The sequence below is a fragment of the Marmota marmota genome, unplaced genomic scaffold (assembly GCF_001458135.2).
Source record: "Marmota marmota marmota unplaced genomic scaffold, marMar, whole genome shotgun sequence".
NCBI classification, from domain to species: domain Eukaryota; kingdom Metazoa; phylum Chordata; class Mammalia; order Rodentia; family Sciuridae; genus Marmota; species Marmota marmota.
In genome coordinates this window covers 106,722-126,152 of record NW_025999949.1, presented here as the reverse complement: position 1 = coordinate 126,152, position 19,431 = coordinate 106,722, and the positions used below count along the sequence as shown (strand labels likewise).

At 33.4% G+C, this 19,431-nt stretch overlaps 1 protein-coding gene and 2 non-coding genes across 3 annotated transcripts in view; all 3 read right to left on the bottom strand.

Annotated features, from left to right (window-relative positions):
• Mtdh (metadherin) overlaps positions 1 to 19,431 on the bottom strand; it is a 63,272-nt gene that overhangs the window by 26,217 nt on the left and 17,624 nt on the right. Inside the window, exons 3-6 of the mRNA XM_048802399.1 lie at positions 5,377 to 5,461; positions 4,217 to 4,393; positions 2,747 to 2,812; positions 1,309 to 1,545 (exon numbers count right to left, since the gene is read on the bottom strand). Of these exons, the coding sequence (XP_048658356.1) occupies positions 1,309 to 1,545; positions 2,747 to 2,812; positions 4,217 to 4,393; positions 5,377 to 5,461 (565 nt within the window). The remainder of the gene's footprint in view (positions 1 to 1,308; positions 1,546 to 2,746; positions 2,813 to 4,216; positions 4,394 to 5,376; positions 5,462 to 19,431) is intronic.
• LOC125616588 lies at positions 16,165 to 16,271 on the bottom strand. Its single transcript, XR_007347328.1, has one exon. It is a non-coding gene; the product is annotated as a U6 spliceosomal RNA (small nuclear RNA).
• On the bottom strand, positions 18,371 to 18,505 carry LOC125616583. Its single transcript, XR_007347323.1, has one exon. It is a non-coding gene; the product is annotated as a U4 spliceosomal RNA (small nuclear RNA).

Below are 19,431 nucleotides of genomic sequence, written 5' to 3'. Positions count from 1 at the left end.
TTAATGCACAAGAAATAATTTAATTCAAAAAAATAAAACACTAAGAGGCCATTAGACAAATGGCAGAGAACACAAACATAATTCACATACACACACAAAAATAGAAATAGAAATGATCAAGAAAGTATGAGAAAAAAGTCAACCTCACTAGTGATTTTAAAAATGTTAAAAAAACCATTTATGTATTTTTGCTTATCAAATAAGATTTAAAAATTAAAAAAAAAACTCAACCTTGGTAAGTATATAATAAATGAGCACATATACTGATGCTGAAAGTATAAGGAGAAAAACTCTCTGAGAAAATACTTTGCTAACATATAATGTGGCATTATAAACATTCATATTCCCTTGAGCCCTAGTAATTCCCAGAAATCTATACTAAAGAAATGACCCTAAATCAAACATATTCAATGTAAAATCATATAAAACAGTTAAAAAAAGAAAAGAAAAATTATTTCTCCAATAATATGGGAATAGTTAATTATGGTATATTATGCTTACTACATAATACACCATAGGGTCATTAAATAAAAATACAAAGAGTAAGGGAAATGTTTGTTACAATGGTGAGATGAGGGCAAAAGGAACATAACAATGCTCGTTTGAGTCGAGTCATATCAAAAAAAGAAAAATTATACACTGGCAGGAATAATCCTTAAAAAATTAAAACAAAAACAAACAAACAAACAAATAAACAAAAAGCAAAAAAGTAACAGTGGTTATCATTGGGTGGTAAGACAATAGTGAACCTTTCCCTTTATCTTTATACAGTTTTCCATATTTAACATGGATTTCTTTTCTATACTACAAATATACACCTAAAAATTAAGTTGTTTTTAACTTAATGGCTCTTACAGAAATAAATTTCTCAAACTACTAGTCTTTATCAAAAAAATCTAGGGAAAAATTTATAAACAGGCATTCTTCAGATTATAAAATACTCAAAAATGGATGCTGTATGCTGTACTTCCACTTACTATTTTCACTAAGACTCAATAGAACTACTGAAATTAATTAAGTTTGCTTACACATTATATTTACCAAATCACAAACATACCAGTTATCTACATTGATAACCAAATACGATAATATTTCTGAAAGCACTATGTAACGAGTAAATAATAAATGCTGTATTCACTTTAGTTCCCACTTTGCTTCATGCAGATGATCTGAGATGAATTATTTCTATTATTTCTGTTTAGAAGGACTAATGTATCTATAGACAGACTTTTTCCTCTCTTCTGAAAAATTCAAAATATACCTGGTTAGCAATTTTAAATGAACATACATTTTTCTAATGGTTCTTACCAATGCCAGAAAATATTGAACGGTCACTCCAGCTCCTTCCCCAGTCTTTTCCATTTGCATTAGCATCACCAGTGTCTTGAGTCCAAGCAGATGGCTCTGTTTTCCTCTTGCCTGCAGAAGCAGGTGGAACAGAGTTCCACTTCTCCTCACCTGCACTGATCTGTGAGGAGTGTTTTACAGACTTTTCATTCCAGCCTCCTCCATTGATAGTAAGGTTTTCATTCAATCCTGAAGAAACTTAAAGAAAAGAAATAAAGATTAAAAATAAGTATGCAACTTCTTGTTTAAAAAATAAGTATTTTCAATTTCTACAATTGTTTGGCTTATAATGACCATTCCTTTGTTTCTTCCTTTAAATAGCTTGAGCTTTAAAGATAAAAATCAATTATAAAGTGACATAGTCACCCCACACCTCTTTCAATGGCAGAATTACTGCCTCAAAGGAAGTACAACAAAGTGAACAGGAAAATGACATATATTCTAGTATACTCAAAATACTCACCCAACTCATATGAAGACTTCTCCCTAGTTAGATATTATTTCCTTAAACTATTCTATACATTATGTATAGGCAGCAATTCTAAAAACCCTGGCTTCACATTAAAATCAACTAATATTTTTCTTAAAAATAGGCTTTGGAGCTTCAGCCCAGACAAATTAAAAATCAGAATGTCTTGGGGTGAGGCCCAGGTATTTTAAGTATGCATGGAAACACAAGCGATTGTGAAGATATAAGGACATGTTTCTTTTGATGTACATGTAAGTATGTGTACATGTTTTTTTTTTAAGCTTCCTAGATGACTGTAATATGTAGCCAAGATTGAGACTCATGGGCATGAAGGAAGGTGACAGTGATTAAGAACAAGCCTGAAATGTAAAAGGTGCTTTTTTCACTTACGAATTTATTATAACTTTTGTTTTCGAATCATGTATCACTCTACTTAATCCAACCATCACCATAAATGAGTAGATAAATGTATTTTATGTTTGTGATATTCTGAGTACCTTACAGTTCATTTACTGTGATATATTAGATACTATCAAAGAGGTAGTTAAAAATAATAACTAAGGCTTTTTTTCTTAATATATGAGGTAAAGTTTTTATTTCACATATTATATTCACATTCAACAAAAATCCTTCTCTACTGGTTTAAGCAATGCAAGCAAGAAACAAAATTGCATGTAAATGATTACTAAAAGAATGTTTCTATTTATGGGGACGTCAGAAAGCTAAAACATACCAAATGCTGTTAGAAGTGGGAGTAATTTTTCTTTTTATCTATTTTCCAAAATCTCTGGATTATGTTACTTTATTAATTAAAAATCATTTTAAATCCTTTTATTTTCCTTCTGCATCACTTGTGTGAAGAAAAAAGACATGTACATAAGTTTCTATTTTGACGGGCCTTCAATTTAATTTACATGTAATTTCTCTCACCCTGAAGTGTAGAATCTCCTTTTCCAGACTTAAAGTTGCTAACTTGAACATTTAGATGAGAATCACCTGGTTGAAATAGAAATAAAATTTATTTAACACTAAAGGCCACTGTGCACGTTAAGTTAGGAGTAATATACAAATTAATTTTTACTTATTATCTATAATAAATTGTTTCTTCAAGTGCCAGATTCTTACACAGGAAAAAAGTAAATTTTACAACACATTTCACATGTTCATAAGTAACTGATTCTCTAATTACCATATCCTTAGTCAACTAAAATACCAATAAAGAAAATTATCCAAGCATAAATAGGGTTTGCTATTTTGCAATAATAATCTAGATTATTTTAAGTAGGAACTGCAGAATTGGCCTCCAAAATTGGATTCAACTTTGCCACCTCTCAAATACCAGTTGCCTTTTCAACAATCCTAGAAACAAACACATCAAGTTCTTAAGAAGAACTTTACCAGTATTTGGGACTAGAACTTAGGAAATAAGGCAAAAGGTGAGAATGCAAGTTTTAAAACAAAATTACAATTTCTCTGTCACTAAAAAGCATAATGATCATAACATATCAAAACAAAAACAAAAATACAATCCAGCATGAAACGGAATTGTGTGAGAAAGGAAGGCACAAGTACAAGACAGTGAAAAGGGCTACCAACTGAATTACTAAAGCACAGCTAACATGTGATAGTGAAAATGAGTAAGTAGAATTAAGTCACTGCTATATTGTGGCAATAAATTCCAACAAGTTACCAAGCAAAAAAGTGAAAAAGAGTAATAAGGCTAAGAAAGTGATCTGGAAACAACTGAGTGATGGTAAGATGAGAGGTCATTAACAAAAAGACAAGAGTGAGTTAAGTCAATGTTTTGAAGCAAATTGAACAGTATCACTTTGCAGACTGGCGTGTCTGGTGTAAAATGATGGCAATGTAAAGTGCTACCAAGAAGCCATCAATATTGATAGTTTGAACATCTGAAATACTTGGAAGATCATAAGCTTAATAACCTTTCAAATTCTGCTTTACCAAACATCTCTGGTCCTCTCAAAAAGCTAGGGTGATAAGAAATCCAGATAGAACCTGCACTAACCAGAATATGCCTGTTTTATCTTGGAATGAAAGCACCCAACATGCATAATGGTGATAAATAATTCCATTTAATAAATGTTTTATCCACTATAAGAAATGAGGTGCAAGAGTTGGGGCAAAGCAATACATATGAAGAAAAGGAGCAACATCATTTTCTCATGTGACTCAAGGCAGAAAGGCAGATTTTAACAAGCCATTCATTGGGCAATATGTAAAAAATAATACTGATGGTATTAGGTAAACCAATACATGGTTCATAATATTCTCATGAAGAAGGGTATATCAGCACAATGACATTAGCAATTCAAAATATTTTGTAAATCTGATTTAAAGGAGTTTGATTTGATGTACCACTCTTATGTTCCACTAATATACCTTTATTCTTCTTGGAACCAACAGGAAATGATGCAGTTGTAAGTTGATCGGTGGTAACTGTGATGGTATTTTCTATCCCAGGGATAGTTGAATCCAATGAACCAGAATCAGGCAGCACCTTATCACGTTTACGCTGTTGTCGTTTCTCTCTGTGACTAATTTTAGTTTCCCAGGCTCCTGACATAGCCCCAGAAAAAAAATGTTATTCAGTAAGGGGAAAACAAAAAAAGGTGTAGTTTTGAGGAAAAAATGGGGTGGGGCACACAAGGTATCATGATAAATGTATATATTAAACTAAAAACCCAGAGTGTTGATTTTATTAATTTAAACTAAGAATTTATTCTAAGCTTATTGTTATAGGCAACAAACCATTATTATATATTCTAGCATTTTTCTTAATCAAATATGTCGTCTATAGAAAAAGTGATACAAATAAGTCATCATGTATCTTTTTATTTTGCTGGGTAGAAGTGATAGGAATGATATATATATAAAATCACTAATAAACGGGTTTATTAGGTAATGAAGATAAATGGCTTATTCAAGAATTTTACCAATAAAGGAAATTATCCAAGCATAAATAGGGTTTGCTATTTTGCAATAATAATCTAGATTATTTTAAGTAGGAACTGCAGAATTGGCCTCCAAAATTGGATTCAACTTTGCCACCTCTCAAATACCAGTTGCCTTTTCAACAATCCTAGAAACAAACACATCAAGTTCTTAAGAAGAACTTTACCAGTATTTGGGACTAGAACTTAGGAAATAAGGCAAAAGGTGAGAATGCATGTTTTAAAACAAAATTACATCCCTGTCAGGGATGGTATATTTAAAAACAATGGGGGAAATCCCCAAAACCATACTTAGGAAACAAAGACAAGATGAATGGCTTTTCAGTTTGTTCAAAATACTGAGGTAGACCTAAATTTCAAGGTAGTTTCATTTACGAAAAGCACTATCGAATTGTCAAATAATTTAGAAAACAAATTGTTTCCTACCAGTGTCATAGATCTGAATTTGAAAAACTATAGTAATTAAAAAGAAGAGCTAGATACAAGACTAACTAAAACAAATGAGGCTTTTACATGATACACTTTGGTTTAAAAAAAAAAAAAAAGGATTTTAAAAAATTTCTACAGTGCTTTCCCTTGCTCAAATACCTTCATCAACTTCCTTTCCATCATGGCGTGAACTGTTTTGCACTGCTTTAGCATCTGACTTTGATTTCTTCTTATTTTTCTTTGACTGAAAGTAAAATAGAACGTAACTTATTATTTTGTTATGTTTTTGAAAAGGTAGTAGTCAGTAAAATACATAATGAAATGTATGATGCTGACACTAAAAATTTTAATGAGTTTGATTTAAAAAACATAACATTAACTGGCAATAATATGAAGTTACCATTTATTGAGTGGTTTCTAAGTGCTAAGTACTTTGCACTTATTTTCTTATTTGTTGCTTTAAAAAAATCACTGGAAAAGGCATTATCTCATTTTAAACATAAGAAAATGGAGACTTAGAGAAATATTTGTTAAATATTTAATAGGCAGTACTGGGTCACATTAAATTAGTAAGTTAAGTTGTAATTAGAAACTAGTTCTGTCTGGCTCCAAGGCTGTGCTCATAGACATGTTATTCTACCTCATGGTACAATAAGGTGCTGTAATATGCCGCTTTCAGGGCAATAAAATTAAAACCCATTGCCTGTGTTCACAAGGAAAATGATGAGACAACTATTGGTTTTTGGATTGCATAAAGCACATTGCTGATAAACCCTACGTACAACAAATAAATTAATCAATTGTATAATGCAAGTAACATTTTGTTTCTTTCTTTATTTTTTGGGGGGTGAGTGGGTACCAGGGATTGAACTCAGGGTCACTCAACCACTGAGCCACACCCTCAGCCCTATTTTGTATCTTATTAGAGACAGGCTCTCACTGAGTTGCTTAGCACCTTACCATTGCTGAGACTGGCTTTGTACTCCCAATCCTCATGTCTCAAACTCCTGAGCTACTGGGATTACACCATACCCAGCCGCAAGTAATAATTTGTTACCTTCAAAGCAATGTGAAAATACTGAAGACTTATATATAGATGTTTAACAATTCAATGAAGATAAAATACCTACATGATACAAGATATGGACATTTGGGAATGGCCTTTCTGTTAAATTATATTCTCCTCTCAAAAGCTGGCCAAAAATTCCATAAAGCCATGATTTCTACACTTAGATAAGTACTTACAGAAAAGAATTAACATGCATTGAAGTTTTTATATATACTTTGTACTCACTTATTTAGTTATATATTAATATCGGCCATATATATTATTGTGGACTATCTAAAGTCTCAAACTAAATAAGAGATTGTATCTAAATGATAAGCCTTTTGTATGAGTAAGCAATTTCAGCTAAGCACTTATCAATAAACAACTTGAAAATACAGTTAGTCCTCCAAATCTGTGGGGAAAATGCACCTGTACTGAACATGTATACCTTTTTTTCTTGTCACTATTCCTGGAATATTAGAGTAGAAAAATTATTCATAGGCTGTAGATGCCCATCAGTGGTACAGCACTTGCCTAGCATGCACAAACCCTGGGTTTGACCCCTGGCACCATCCCCCCCCCCCAAAAAAAATTAAGCCAGGTGTGGTGTCTCACACCTATAATCCCAGAGTCTTAGGAAGCTGAGGCAGGAGGATCACAAGTTTGAGGCTAGGCTTAGCAACTTAATGAGACTCTGTCTCAAAATAAAAAATAAAAACTGGGGAGAGAGCTCAGTGATAAAATACCCCTGGGTTCAATCCCTAATACAAAAAAGAAAAAAAATCTATTTACACAGTGTTTACATCATATTAAATATTACAATTAATCTAGACATCATTTAAAGTATATTAGAGAATGTGTGTAAGGTACATAGCAAGTATAATGCCATTTTACAGTATAAGAGATTTGGGCATCTGCAAATTTTGGTATCTGCATGGTCTCCTGGAAATACCCCACAGACACCAATGGACAACTGTGACACAAGCTTTTAAAAGTGATAAAAAACTATTTGTAATAAGGGAGTATATAAAAAAAAAAACTATTTCTGAAATTTTTTTTTGTTCTCATAACTGATTTTCATGTTTCTTTGCATGTTCTCATTATCATCAACATGTATCATGTTTAATATACTGCTTTATTATATAAACCAAACCAGGATTTTTAAACGTTGAGGTATTATCCACACACAATAATATTGACCCTTTAAAAATACCAATTCAGCTGTTTTATTATATTCAAAATAGCATAACTATTACCATTATTTTCTTAGACCATTATTAACACTCCCTACTCTCCTCTTTTCCCTGGCACCCTCTAATCTGCTTTTTATCTCTGTCTCTATTATAACCACTCAAAAGATGACAAATTAGTGAACATTTGTCAACTACAGTCTAGAGTGGAGCAGCAAATTCGTTTTCTAAAGCATCAAATAGTATTTTAGGCTTAATGGGACCATCTGGTTTTGTAGTAACCACACAACTAACTTTTGCAGCATAAAAGCAAGTATACACAATATATAAATGAAGTGAATGGTACTAAGTTCCAATACAACTATTTACAAAAACAGTCCTCTGGTTGGAATTGGGGAGCCAGGGGTTGCTATTTGTAGTCTATAGCAGAGCCATCCAATAGAAACCTAATGCAAGCCACATATATAGTTTAATGTTTTATAGTAGACACATTTTTAAAAACTTAAAATAAAGTGACATTAATTTTAATAATATATAAATACTATTATTTGACCACATAATCAATATAAAAAACTATCAATAAAAAATGATAATATAGGCCGGGCATGGTGGCGCACGTCTGTAATTCCAGCCAATCAGGGAGGCTGAGACCGGAAGATTGAGAGTTGAAAGCCAACCTCAGCAAAAGCAAGGTGCTAAGCAACTCAGTGAGACGCTGTCTCTAAATAAAACACAAAACAGTGTTGGGGGTGGCTCAGTGGTCAAGTGCCTCTGAGTTCAATCCCTGGTTACCCTCCCAAAATAAGACAATATAAGAATAAGATAAACTAAATCTAGAGATAAAGATAAGGGGATTGAGACCATTAAGAAATTACACAAAATGTCTAAGTAATTAAGTGGGAATACCAGGAAAGGTTCAGTTCTGACTCCAGACCCTACCCTTGCAAACACTCTGCTATTCTCCCTACATGTAACTATAAATGCAAATTTAAATATGCATTAACTACATGGCTTTGGGTTAAGTCACTATAAATCCTTTCCTCCAACTGTCACACAGGACAAACACTTCTACTAACCTCAGATATAATTTTCTTTTAAGAATTAAAAAAAATGTCAAGAACTATGTAATGTTTTGAACAACCAATAATAAAAATTAAAAAATATATATATAAAGAATTAAAAAAAATTAAAAAGATTACTAACTAAAAGCACACATAAATAAAAATTTTAAAAAGAGGGAAACTATGAAAAAATGATAGAAATTACAGTCATAAATATACCCAGATCTGTCACTAAACATCTGTAGAAAAAGATTATCCTCTTGGATGAGACATGAATATTGTTGAAATTTACTATTACTTTGAAAAGTAACTACCAAAAAAATAAGGCACATTCAGATGAGACAATATTACATTATGAAAAGTTTTAAGATAAATATATAATATAATACATATACCTACTTGCCCCGGCCATTTTACTGAAGTGAATGTCTTGTTTCTAAGCAGTTCCACTTCAGTTAAATCTTCTGAAGAAAATCTGCAGCACTAAGTTTTGGCTTCCTTGTTACTTTACTTTCTTTCCCCCCATTTGTTTTCAGGCTCTGACAAGGAGCTGGGTAGATTATTAAACTATCCTTCACCAAATAACTTGACAGCACAAAGATCTGATTTAAAAATGGATAAATGGTTAGAATAGACATTTCTCAGAAGAAGATATACAAATGGCCAAGAAATATATGAAGAAATGCTCAGTATCACTAATCATCAGGGAAATACAGATGAAAACCACAATGAAATTGTACCTCACTCCAGTTAAATGGCTATTATCAAAAGACAAAAAATAACAAATGCTGGTGAGGCTGCAGAGAAAGGGGAAATCTTATGTACTGTTGGCAGAAATGTAAATTAGTATAGCCATTATGGAAAACTGTACAGATGTTCCTCAAAAAAACTGAAAACAGTAATCCCACCACTGTGTGTGTGTGTCCAAAGGAAATGAAATCATTGTATCAAAAGAGATATTTGCAATCCCCTCTTTATTGAAGCACCATTCATAATACCCAAGAAATGTAATCAACAAATAGATGGATAAAAAAATCTGGCAGTATCTATAGTGGAATATTATTCAAGAAGGATGAAATCCTGCAATTCATGGCAACATTGATGGAAGTGGAAGACATTATGTTAAATAGGCTAGGCAAATACTGTATACTCTCACTCATTTGTGTAAGCTTAAAAAAACTGGTAACAGAAGTAGAAAGTAGAATAGAGGTTGCTAAAGCTAGGAAGGATAGGGGGAAGTGAGGGAGACTCAGAGAGTGGATAATAAGTACCAAAACACAGAGTCAGGGGATAGAGTTCAGATGTTCTATAGCACAGTAGTTCACAGCAATTAAATACACATTTCAAAATAACTATAGGAAAAGGGTATGAAGGTTCCCAATGTACAAAAATGATAATATCTGAAGAGATGAAAATGCTAATTATCTGGATTTGATCATTACAAATTGTAGATATGTTATATTATAATATGGTATCCCATAAGTACAAATATTATGTCAATTAAAATTTAAAAAGCAAGCCTTTCTTCATAGTCTTCATGTTATTAACATTTATGAAATGTTTACTATGTGCCAGACATTGTTTTAGGAGCTAAGTATTTAGAACTGAATAAATGTCTACTTATGGCAACTGTGCTAATTATCTAATAGGAAAGACATGTAATTGCTATTAGGAGAAATTCTCATCAAGGGTTTCCTTCCTAATGGTTACCTCCAAGATATCTACACCAATCCAATTAATTTTCTTTCCTAATTTTGAAAACAACTACAGATATGTCCTATTACCTATAAAGTCTTAACTTACAAATTACTTATATGACATGTAAGGTCTCCTACAAATTAATTTCAACCTCTTTTACTCATATATGCAACTATTTGTTTTCTATATGACTGACCATCTCTTATACCATTTCCTGCTTTGCCTAGGTTGCATGACTTTGGACTTATTTTTTCTTGGAATGAAATGCTAGCCAGAGTGCTAGGGTGATTTATCTTTGTATGTACCTTCAATCATCTGCTACCCTGCTGATACTCAGTGCATGAAATGATCTTCATTATATCTTTTGTCCCAGTTCAAGTTGTACTCCATTTACTTTATCTCTGTCAAGTTTTCTCATTCCTTTTCCCTAAATACAAAAAGTCTGGTATTTATAAACATTTAAAATTGCCACAAATTCAGGCATTTGTCACAAACTTCCATGTGATATTTCCAGTACTGCTTTAAGTTTCTGTATGTGAAAGCATTGAATTTTTTAAATAAAATTTTCTAAATAAATATGATCTTCTTGAAAGCAAGAGAGTAAGAGGTATATATACTTCATTACATTCACAACAGAATCTCTACTTTGTTTGAATGCTTCATGATCAGCACTGATAATACAAGATGAAGAAATTTGTTCTTAAGGAAGTCTTTCTACCATTAGAAATCATCAGGGACTCACATGTTGCATGAAGCAAACTACCTTTAATCAAAAACTCCCAACATTACTTGAAACATATATCATTTAATAAATCATAAATGACTCAAAATCTGTGTATACAGCAAATCTTTTTTACTGGCTTCCAGTAGAATAACACATTTTTTTCTCTCATTTCATATATATGGTTCAAATATTATAAAAATTTATACTATACTAATCCATTAAAAAGAAATGTGGCCAGGTATGGTGGTGTACACCTGTAATCCCAGCAGTTCAGGAGGCTGAGGCAGGAGGATTGTGTGTTCAAAGCCAGTCTCAGCAATGGTGAGGCGCTAAGCAATTCAGTGAGACCCTGTCTCTAAATAAATACAAAATAGGGCTGGGGGTGCGGCCCAGTGGTCAAGTGTCCCTGAGTTCAATCCCCGGTATTAATAATAAATAAATAAATAAATAAATAAAGGTGTTTTTTATATGTTAAATATGTATATACATGCATGATCACATATATGTATGTACCCACAAACACACCAAATTCCTAAAATAACAATGAGTTAAACAGACAATGAATGTACATCTACATAATACGTATTTGGTGGCTGGGGACTTACTATAAAAAACTTTGGTAAATGATCCACTATTGCTACTTTGTAAAACTTGTAAAGAATATACACAAAATAAAAAGGATTGATAATTCCTTAGAAATTAGAATGAACTTGAAGTAAAACTAGAAAATTAAAAAATCTCATTAGAAGGAATTATCCAAAATATGCAAACAGGCAGCACTGGTACTCAGCTGAGAATACATGTCTGGGACATACTTAACTCACTTAAATACTTGAGGGGGTCTGCCATATACAAAGGTCTGCTATAGCAATGGGTTAGATAAGCTAGCTGCTTGCTGGTTTTTTTTTTTTTGGTGGGGTGGGGGCAGGTAATATTGGAGATTGAACTCAGGGGTACTTAACCAATGAGTCACATCCCCAGCCCTTTATTTTTTTTTTTAATATTTTTTTAGTTGTCAATGGATCTTTATTTACTTATATATGGTGCTGAGAATCAAACCCTGTACCTCAAACATGCTAGGCAAGTGCTCTACCTCTGAGCAATGACCCAAGCCCTCCCCAGTCCCTTTATACATATACTTTATTTAGAGACAGTATCCTGCTGAATTGCTTTTGGTCTTGCTAAATTGCTGGTGCTGGCTTTGAACTTGTAATCCTTCTCCTCAGCTTTACACATGTTAGACAGTGAGCGCTCTACCACTAAGCTACATCCTAGTCCACCTAGAAATTAAGCTAGTAAATTTTAATACCTCTCAACATTCACAAGTTCCCTCTGCAAATGAGAAGATTCTACACTTCGGGGGGTATTTTGAACAAATGGATTCACAAGAAAGACTTTTTTTTTCTTAAACTAGTTTATAGCTATCCCTTACATAGCTCTTTGTAACCAACCCATTTAATTGTCAAAATAACCCTAGAAGATGCTATTATCTCCACTATATGGATGAGAAAAGGGAGGCACAAATGATTACTAGTCAACCTAAAATCATATAACTAATGTTAGAGCTGGGATTAGATCTCAGATACTTGCACTCCAGAATCTGGGCTGTTAGGCTATTTTTCTGCTCCCAATGCTGTGAAGACATGAGGATTTTCACATCCAATAAAAAATAATTCTTAATAATAAAATCACATAATCATGTAAAAATTTAAGAATATACTCTTCATTGGATGAGTTTCCCTCAAAAACCAGGTACCTTCTGACACTCTGTTAAACATTTCTTAACCCCGATGGTATGGATTAAGCCTAACCCTGCCTCCCCAAATACCTGCTAAATAGACAACAATTTTTCATAATAAAAAAGATCAATAGATTAAGAATACTTAATTTTTAGTAAAAGAAAATGTGAAGCTCAATTGTAAAAGTTGGTCTACTTTAGGGCTAGGAATGTAGCTTAGTGGAGGAGTGCTTACCTGGCATGCATGAGATCCTGGGTTTGACTAGCCCCTTCAAAATTGGTCTACTTTATAATAGTATTTTGCTACAATGTAACCAATATTCTTCTTCATAGAATAAAAAGTGATTACCACCTTGTCCTTACTGAAATGTAAAGGTATGGTTTTTCAAACTGTCTACAACTTTATCTTCCTAACCCCCCAATTTTATTCATTTTATTTTTTTGTTTTCCTGGTCAAAGTAGCACCTCCATTAACATTTCTTTCTGTTCATGCATATTCAGAATACTGGGCTAATTTACTACAGTATATTTGTACATGCATATAATTTGACTAATTTCAACCCCTGGTACTGCCCTTACCACTGCCCAACCCCGCAACCTCCTTTCTCTTCTCTATTGGTCTCTCTTCTATTTTCATAGGATTCCCCCCCCTTTCTCCCCTTCTTTCTTTCTAGCTTCTACATATTAAGAGAAAACATATTATTTGTCTTTCTGAGCCTGGCTTATTTTGCTTAACATAATGCACTTTAGTTTCATTCATTTTCCTGCAAATGTCATAATTCTGTTTCTTACGACTGAATAAAATACCTTATGTATGTATAAGTGTGTGTATGAATGTTGTTTCAATAACTCGGCTACTGTGAATTGTACTGTTATAAACATGGGGATGTATGCATCTCTGAAGTATCCTCTCTAATTCTTTTGGATAGATATAACTTTTAGTTTTTGAGGAAAATGCATACTGATTTGGTTGTACTAATTTATACTTCCACCAACAGAAAAGGTTCATTTTCCCTGCATGTTGGCCAGCATTGTTATTTGCATTGTTTTAAAAATTTTATTGGTACATCATAATTATATATAGTAGTGGGAATCATTGTTATATATTCATACAGGCACACAATGTTATTGTATTCTTTTTTAAAAATTTTTAAATACTTATTTTTCAGTTTTCGGCGGATACAACATCTTTATTTTATTTGTATGTGGTGCTGAGGATTGAACCCAGCGCCCCGTGCATGCCAGGCGAGCGAGCTACCGCTTGAGCCACATCCCCAGCCTGTTATTGTATTCTTGATGATTGCCATTCTGACTAGAATGAAGTGGAATTTCAGTGCAGTTTTGATTTGAATTCCCTGATGGCTTGAGAAGTTGAACATCTTTTCATACAATTCTTGGCCATCTGTATTCTTCTTTTGAGGGGTAGTTCATTTACCCATAAGTGAACATAAGGTTTTTTTTCTTTTTTTCTGGTGTTGAGTTCTTTTTTTCTCACATTTAAAAAAATTACAAATAGATCTTTGTGAACAGCTTTTATCATTAGTTGCTCACAAAAATAATTATGTATTTCACTACTGAAATAGAATCTACTAAGTTCTCCATGTTGTAATGCTAGAAACATTTGTATTTTTCCCCTCCCAGACAATGTAATTTGCTCTGCTACTAATTTGTTTACATCATCAGCAATGTTTTTTTTATGTTGCATCCAACTGTATGTGCTGATGAAGGATTATGTTTGCTTTTTTGACACATTGTTTTCTGCTAATTTTACCAGGCAGAAAGAACAAATGTTTCCCCAAAAAAACCTTAAGAGAGGCATCTAAGCATCTGTAATATTTAGTAAAATATGTTAGATAGAATACCATATAAGTAAACATTTCTAAAAGAGCTATAAATGTTATCTTCACATTCTGAATGCTTAGAACTTTTGCTAAATGGGATAGTTTCAGAATATCATTAGCTAATATTTCAAGGCATGGTATAATTATGCCTTAAGGAAAGTAGCAACTACCTCTGTTTTTATGGAGCAAAAAGAAGGCACAGATGATAATATGTGGCTGTCTTCCAATAAAATTATTTATAAAAACAGCCAGAGAACCAAATTTGGACATAATTTGTGAAGTCCTGTTTTTTTGTTTGTTTGATTTTTTTATATCTTTATTTTATTTATTTTTATGTGATGCTGAAGATCAAACCCAGTGCCTCACTTGTGCTAAGCGAGCACTCTACCACTGAGCCCCAGCCCCAGCCTATGAAGTCCTGGTTTTAAATTATCATTTCTAAGATGTATTATGGAAGGTAAAACACTAATGTATATAAGCCCTCTGAGCATACAGATACTCAGTTTTGTGATGAGTAGCTCTAGCTGACACTTGTTTCAAAGTATGCTGCCTTACAATTATTTTGGTTTTAGCTTTCTAGACTCCTGGAGCAACAATTCTTCAAATTCTTGGTCATAGTCCAGTTTTTTAGACTCTTAAAATGTACCGAGAATGTAGAGAGCCTTTGATTATGTGGACTGTGTTTATCATATCATAAATTTAAGCTAAGAAATTACTCAGACATATTAATGTATTTCAAAATAATCAGTTATGTATTATGCAAATATAACCATAAAAATGCAAGCGATATTTTCTAAAACAATATCTGGCTATGTGCACTCACATATACACGCACACACACACTTTTTTCTGTAGTGCTGGGTTTGAACCCAGGACCTCGGGCATGCTAGGCAACCACCATACCACAGAGCTATATCTACAGACAACACATAGTATACAACTGGAAAACGGAGGAGTATGTTAGTATTTTCAGATAATAGTGAGTATTCTTCCTTGATATCACACCAAGATTAGTGGTAGCCAGGACTGGGAATGAGTGGGGTAGACGGGAAAATGGTGACTGACTGCTAATGGGCACAGATTTCTTTTTTCAAGTAAGGAAAATGTTCTAAAATTATATTGTAATGGTTATATAACTCTATAAATATTTTTAAATTGTACACTTAAGTGAATTTTATGATATATCTCAAAATAAAGCTGTTTAACAAAAAAGAAAGAAAACCAAGGTAGCTGGAGTTGAGAAAGGGTAAGAAACAGGAGATTAGACTGGTGTCACAGGCAGAGCATTTAAGTCAAGTTTAAGACTGGAGTGTTTCCTAAGAGCACTGGGAAGGCATAAAGAGTTTTAAAATAAGGGAAGGAAAAAAATATCACATCAAAAGTAGTTATTAAAAGTTATTCCAACCTGGAATCTGAAACTGCATCAATGCACTTTTCATGCTGTACCATATTAATATCCATTGGTCCATCTTGCACTTTGAATATTTTATGCATGATTTTGTAACAGGCAAGCATTGATCAATTGGAAAATATTGATTCACTGAATTATGCAGATCTTCCAAAATGTTAAAGACACTCCATTATATATATGTGTGTGTGTGTATATATATATATATATATATATATATATATATGCATATATATTTTTAAAATATGGAATGCTTCACGAATTTGTGTGTCGTCCTTGTGCAGGAGCCATGCTAATCTTCTCTGTACCATTCCAATTTTAGTATATGAACTGCTGAAAAGAGTACTATACTCTTCATTTTCAAGTAACATTTGTACTTTCTGATGTCATCAGAAATTCTTTAAGTACTGAGAAGTTGTCAAGATCATGGCAGCAGATATAAGTCTTCCAAATTTCTACTTTTCACTCAGAAACAGATAATTTTATAATTTGCAACAAATATTTATCTGTTCTTCTCCTTGAAGTGACATGATAACTGTTGTTTATTTTGAAGAAAATGTATGCAAATACCCAAGTCTGCATATCCAGGGCTACTAATCATTCTTTCAAGTATAAATGGAGTAACATGAAATAAGTGTTAATTCAATTTACAACTCACTGTATAGTGTTTTTGCTTAAGATAATCACTGTCCTTCAGTATGTATCATATTCCATACATATATTCTACTTTATCATACAGAATAGTTAAAAATCATGTATTTAATGATCAAGATTTAATAAAATTAATCAGTTGTATTGTTTTCTTGGTAAAGCACTATCTTTTTTGGCGGGGGTGGGGGTTATAGGGGATTGAACTCAGGGGTACTTGACCACTGAGCCACATCCCAGGACCTATTTTGATTTCTTCTTTTTGGGTAATGGGGATTGAACTCTGGGGCACTCAATCACTGAGTCACATCCCCAGCCCTATTTTGTTTTTTATTTAAAGAGAGGGCCTCACTGAGTTGCATCATTTTTTGCTGAGGCTGGCTTTGAATTCACAATCCTCCTGTCTCATTCTCCTGAGCCACTGGGATTCCAGGCATGGGCAACCATGCCCAGATAGTGGCTTTTACTTAAGGTCTCTGAAAATCCAACTAGCTTTGGGCTGGGGTTATGGCTCAATGGTAGAGCGCTTTTTGCACATGCAAGGCCCTGGATTTGATCCTCAGCACCACATATAAATAAATAAACAAATAAATAAACAAACAAACAAACAAACAAATAAATAAAGTTATATGTGTAAAAAGCTTCACGTGAAAATAATATTCTTTAAAAAAAAAATGCAACTAGCAGGGGCTGGGGTTGTAGTTGAAGGCTTCCCTTGCATGCGTGAGGCACTGAATTCAATCTTCAGCACCACATAAAAAAAATAAAGATAGTGTGTGCATCCATGGCTAAAAAATATTTTAAATAAGTGTAACTAGCAATTTTCTTCTCTTTTTAAATTGTGAATAAATGGCAGTAAAGAATAAAATGATATAATGACATTTGACTATTGGTAGTTTAGTACCATTGCCTTGATTCAGAGTAAAGAGTTGGTTTTATCTATTATTCCTTTTGTACCATTAGTGTAAGTCATCAACACAGTAAATACTATCTTAATTACTATGAAAATAATTCTGTCTTCAAGGATCCAACGAAAGGGTTACTGGGACCCCTTTCCAAGGATTCACTGAGAACTAGTACTGCATTAGAGAAATTGAAAAAGCATTACTTACTAGATCTTGGGCAACTCCCTATCCATACTGCGGTTTGAATGGAGGGGTACGAGCACTCTACCACTATGGCCTTTGTATTTTTAAATTTTGAGATAGGACTTTGCTAAGTTGCCAAAGCTGATCTCAAACTTTTTCTTCTTCTTCTTCTTCTTTTTTTTTTTTTTGGTTTTGGTACCAGGGATTGAACTTAGAGGCACTTAACCACTGAGCCACATCCCCAGCCCTATTTTTTTGTATTTTACTTAGAGACAGGGTCTCATTGAGCTGCTTAGAGCCTCACCTTTGCTGAGGCTGGCTTTGAATTTGCAATCCTCCAGTCTCAAGACTCCCAAGCTGTTGGGATTACAGGTGTGCACCACCGTGCCCGGGTGGTCTCAAACTTCTATCCTTCTGCCTCAGCCTTCCAAGTAGCTGGGATTACAGATATGTACCACCATGCCTGGCTGATTTGGGGCAATTTGCTAAACTCTTTTTATTGAGCTATATGGGGAAAAAATGATGTCATTTTCCTTCAGAGTTGTTCATCAGAATTAAGGGATGTTAAACTATTTTGTACATTGTATAGTATCATAAAAATGTAGCATCTAATTAATAATGCAAGATATTAGGATTTCAGTGGATACTGACTTCATATTAAACAACCTTGTAGTAACCAAATTTTATACATTTTTCTTTCTTCCTTTTTTTTTTTTTTTTTTAATTATGCCAATGCCGACTATATTGAAAGTTGTCATGATGGGGTACTGGAAAAGTTTTCAATTAGCAATAGTTGTGCCTCAGATGGACTTCGTTGGCTTCAATACTGCCACTGCACAAAGCTAATTTTATACATTTTGCTTCTGCTGTTTTTCTTACTAGCCATATTTATACTTCTACCTTAATTCAGACTCTTATAATCAATCACACATGCAACACTGACTCATTAATCATAAATATTGCTGCCAGCTAAACATATCCAAGTTTTTATTATAACCTCACCCTACCCTGACCTGTCAAGCTTTTCCTGTGTCTGAATATACTCAATTGGTTTATCTGAATAAAATCTAATTGAGCTCCCCTTGTTTCTTTCCTTCTAAAATTGGCCTCCTCACATCTACTTACTGAAATCCTATCCCATCCTTAATAAAAATCCAAATAAGTCCATCTTTTCTGGCTATCCAAGGAGAATAACCTTTCTTCTCTGAATATCTAGCACTTAATGTGGTATGTTACCAAATATCTTCCTTTTGTTTGCTTTCCTTACCAAACTGAAATGTCTCTGAGGGTAAGAGCATCTTATATTTCTCCTTATTCCTCTAAGCATCTACCAGCACAATGTATTCTGCCTGGCTAATGAATTTGTGTGACCTTTACCAGAAACTAGCATCAATGAGGCACTTACCTTCATATTCAAATAAAGATTTTGAAAACAATGATAGCTTAATCTGCTTTATAGACTTAAGCTCTCTACCTCTTGTCATATATAGTTTCTGAACAAAGTTTTATCTAGACTTCCTAAAATGACAAGGGAAGGTAATAAACAACATAGTTTAACATGAAATTTTTGCCAGGCATGGTGGCGCATGCCTGTCATCCCAGCGGCTCAGGAGGCTGAGGCAGGAGGATCATGTGTTCAAAGCCAGCCTCAGCAAAAGTGAGGTGCTAAGCAACTCAGTGAGAACCTGTCTCTAAATAAAATACAAAACAGGGTTGTGGACGTGTCTCAGTGGTTGAGTGACCATGAGTTCAATCCCCAGTACCAAAAAA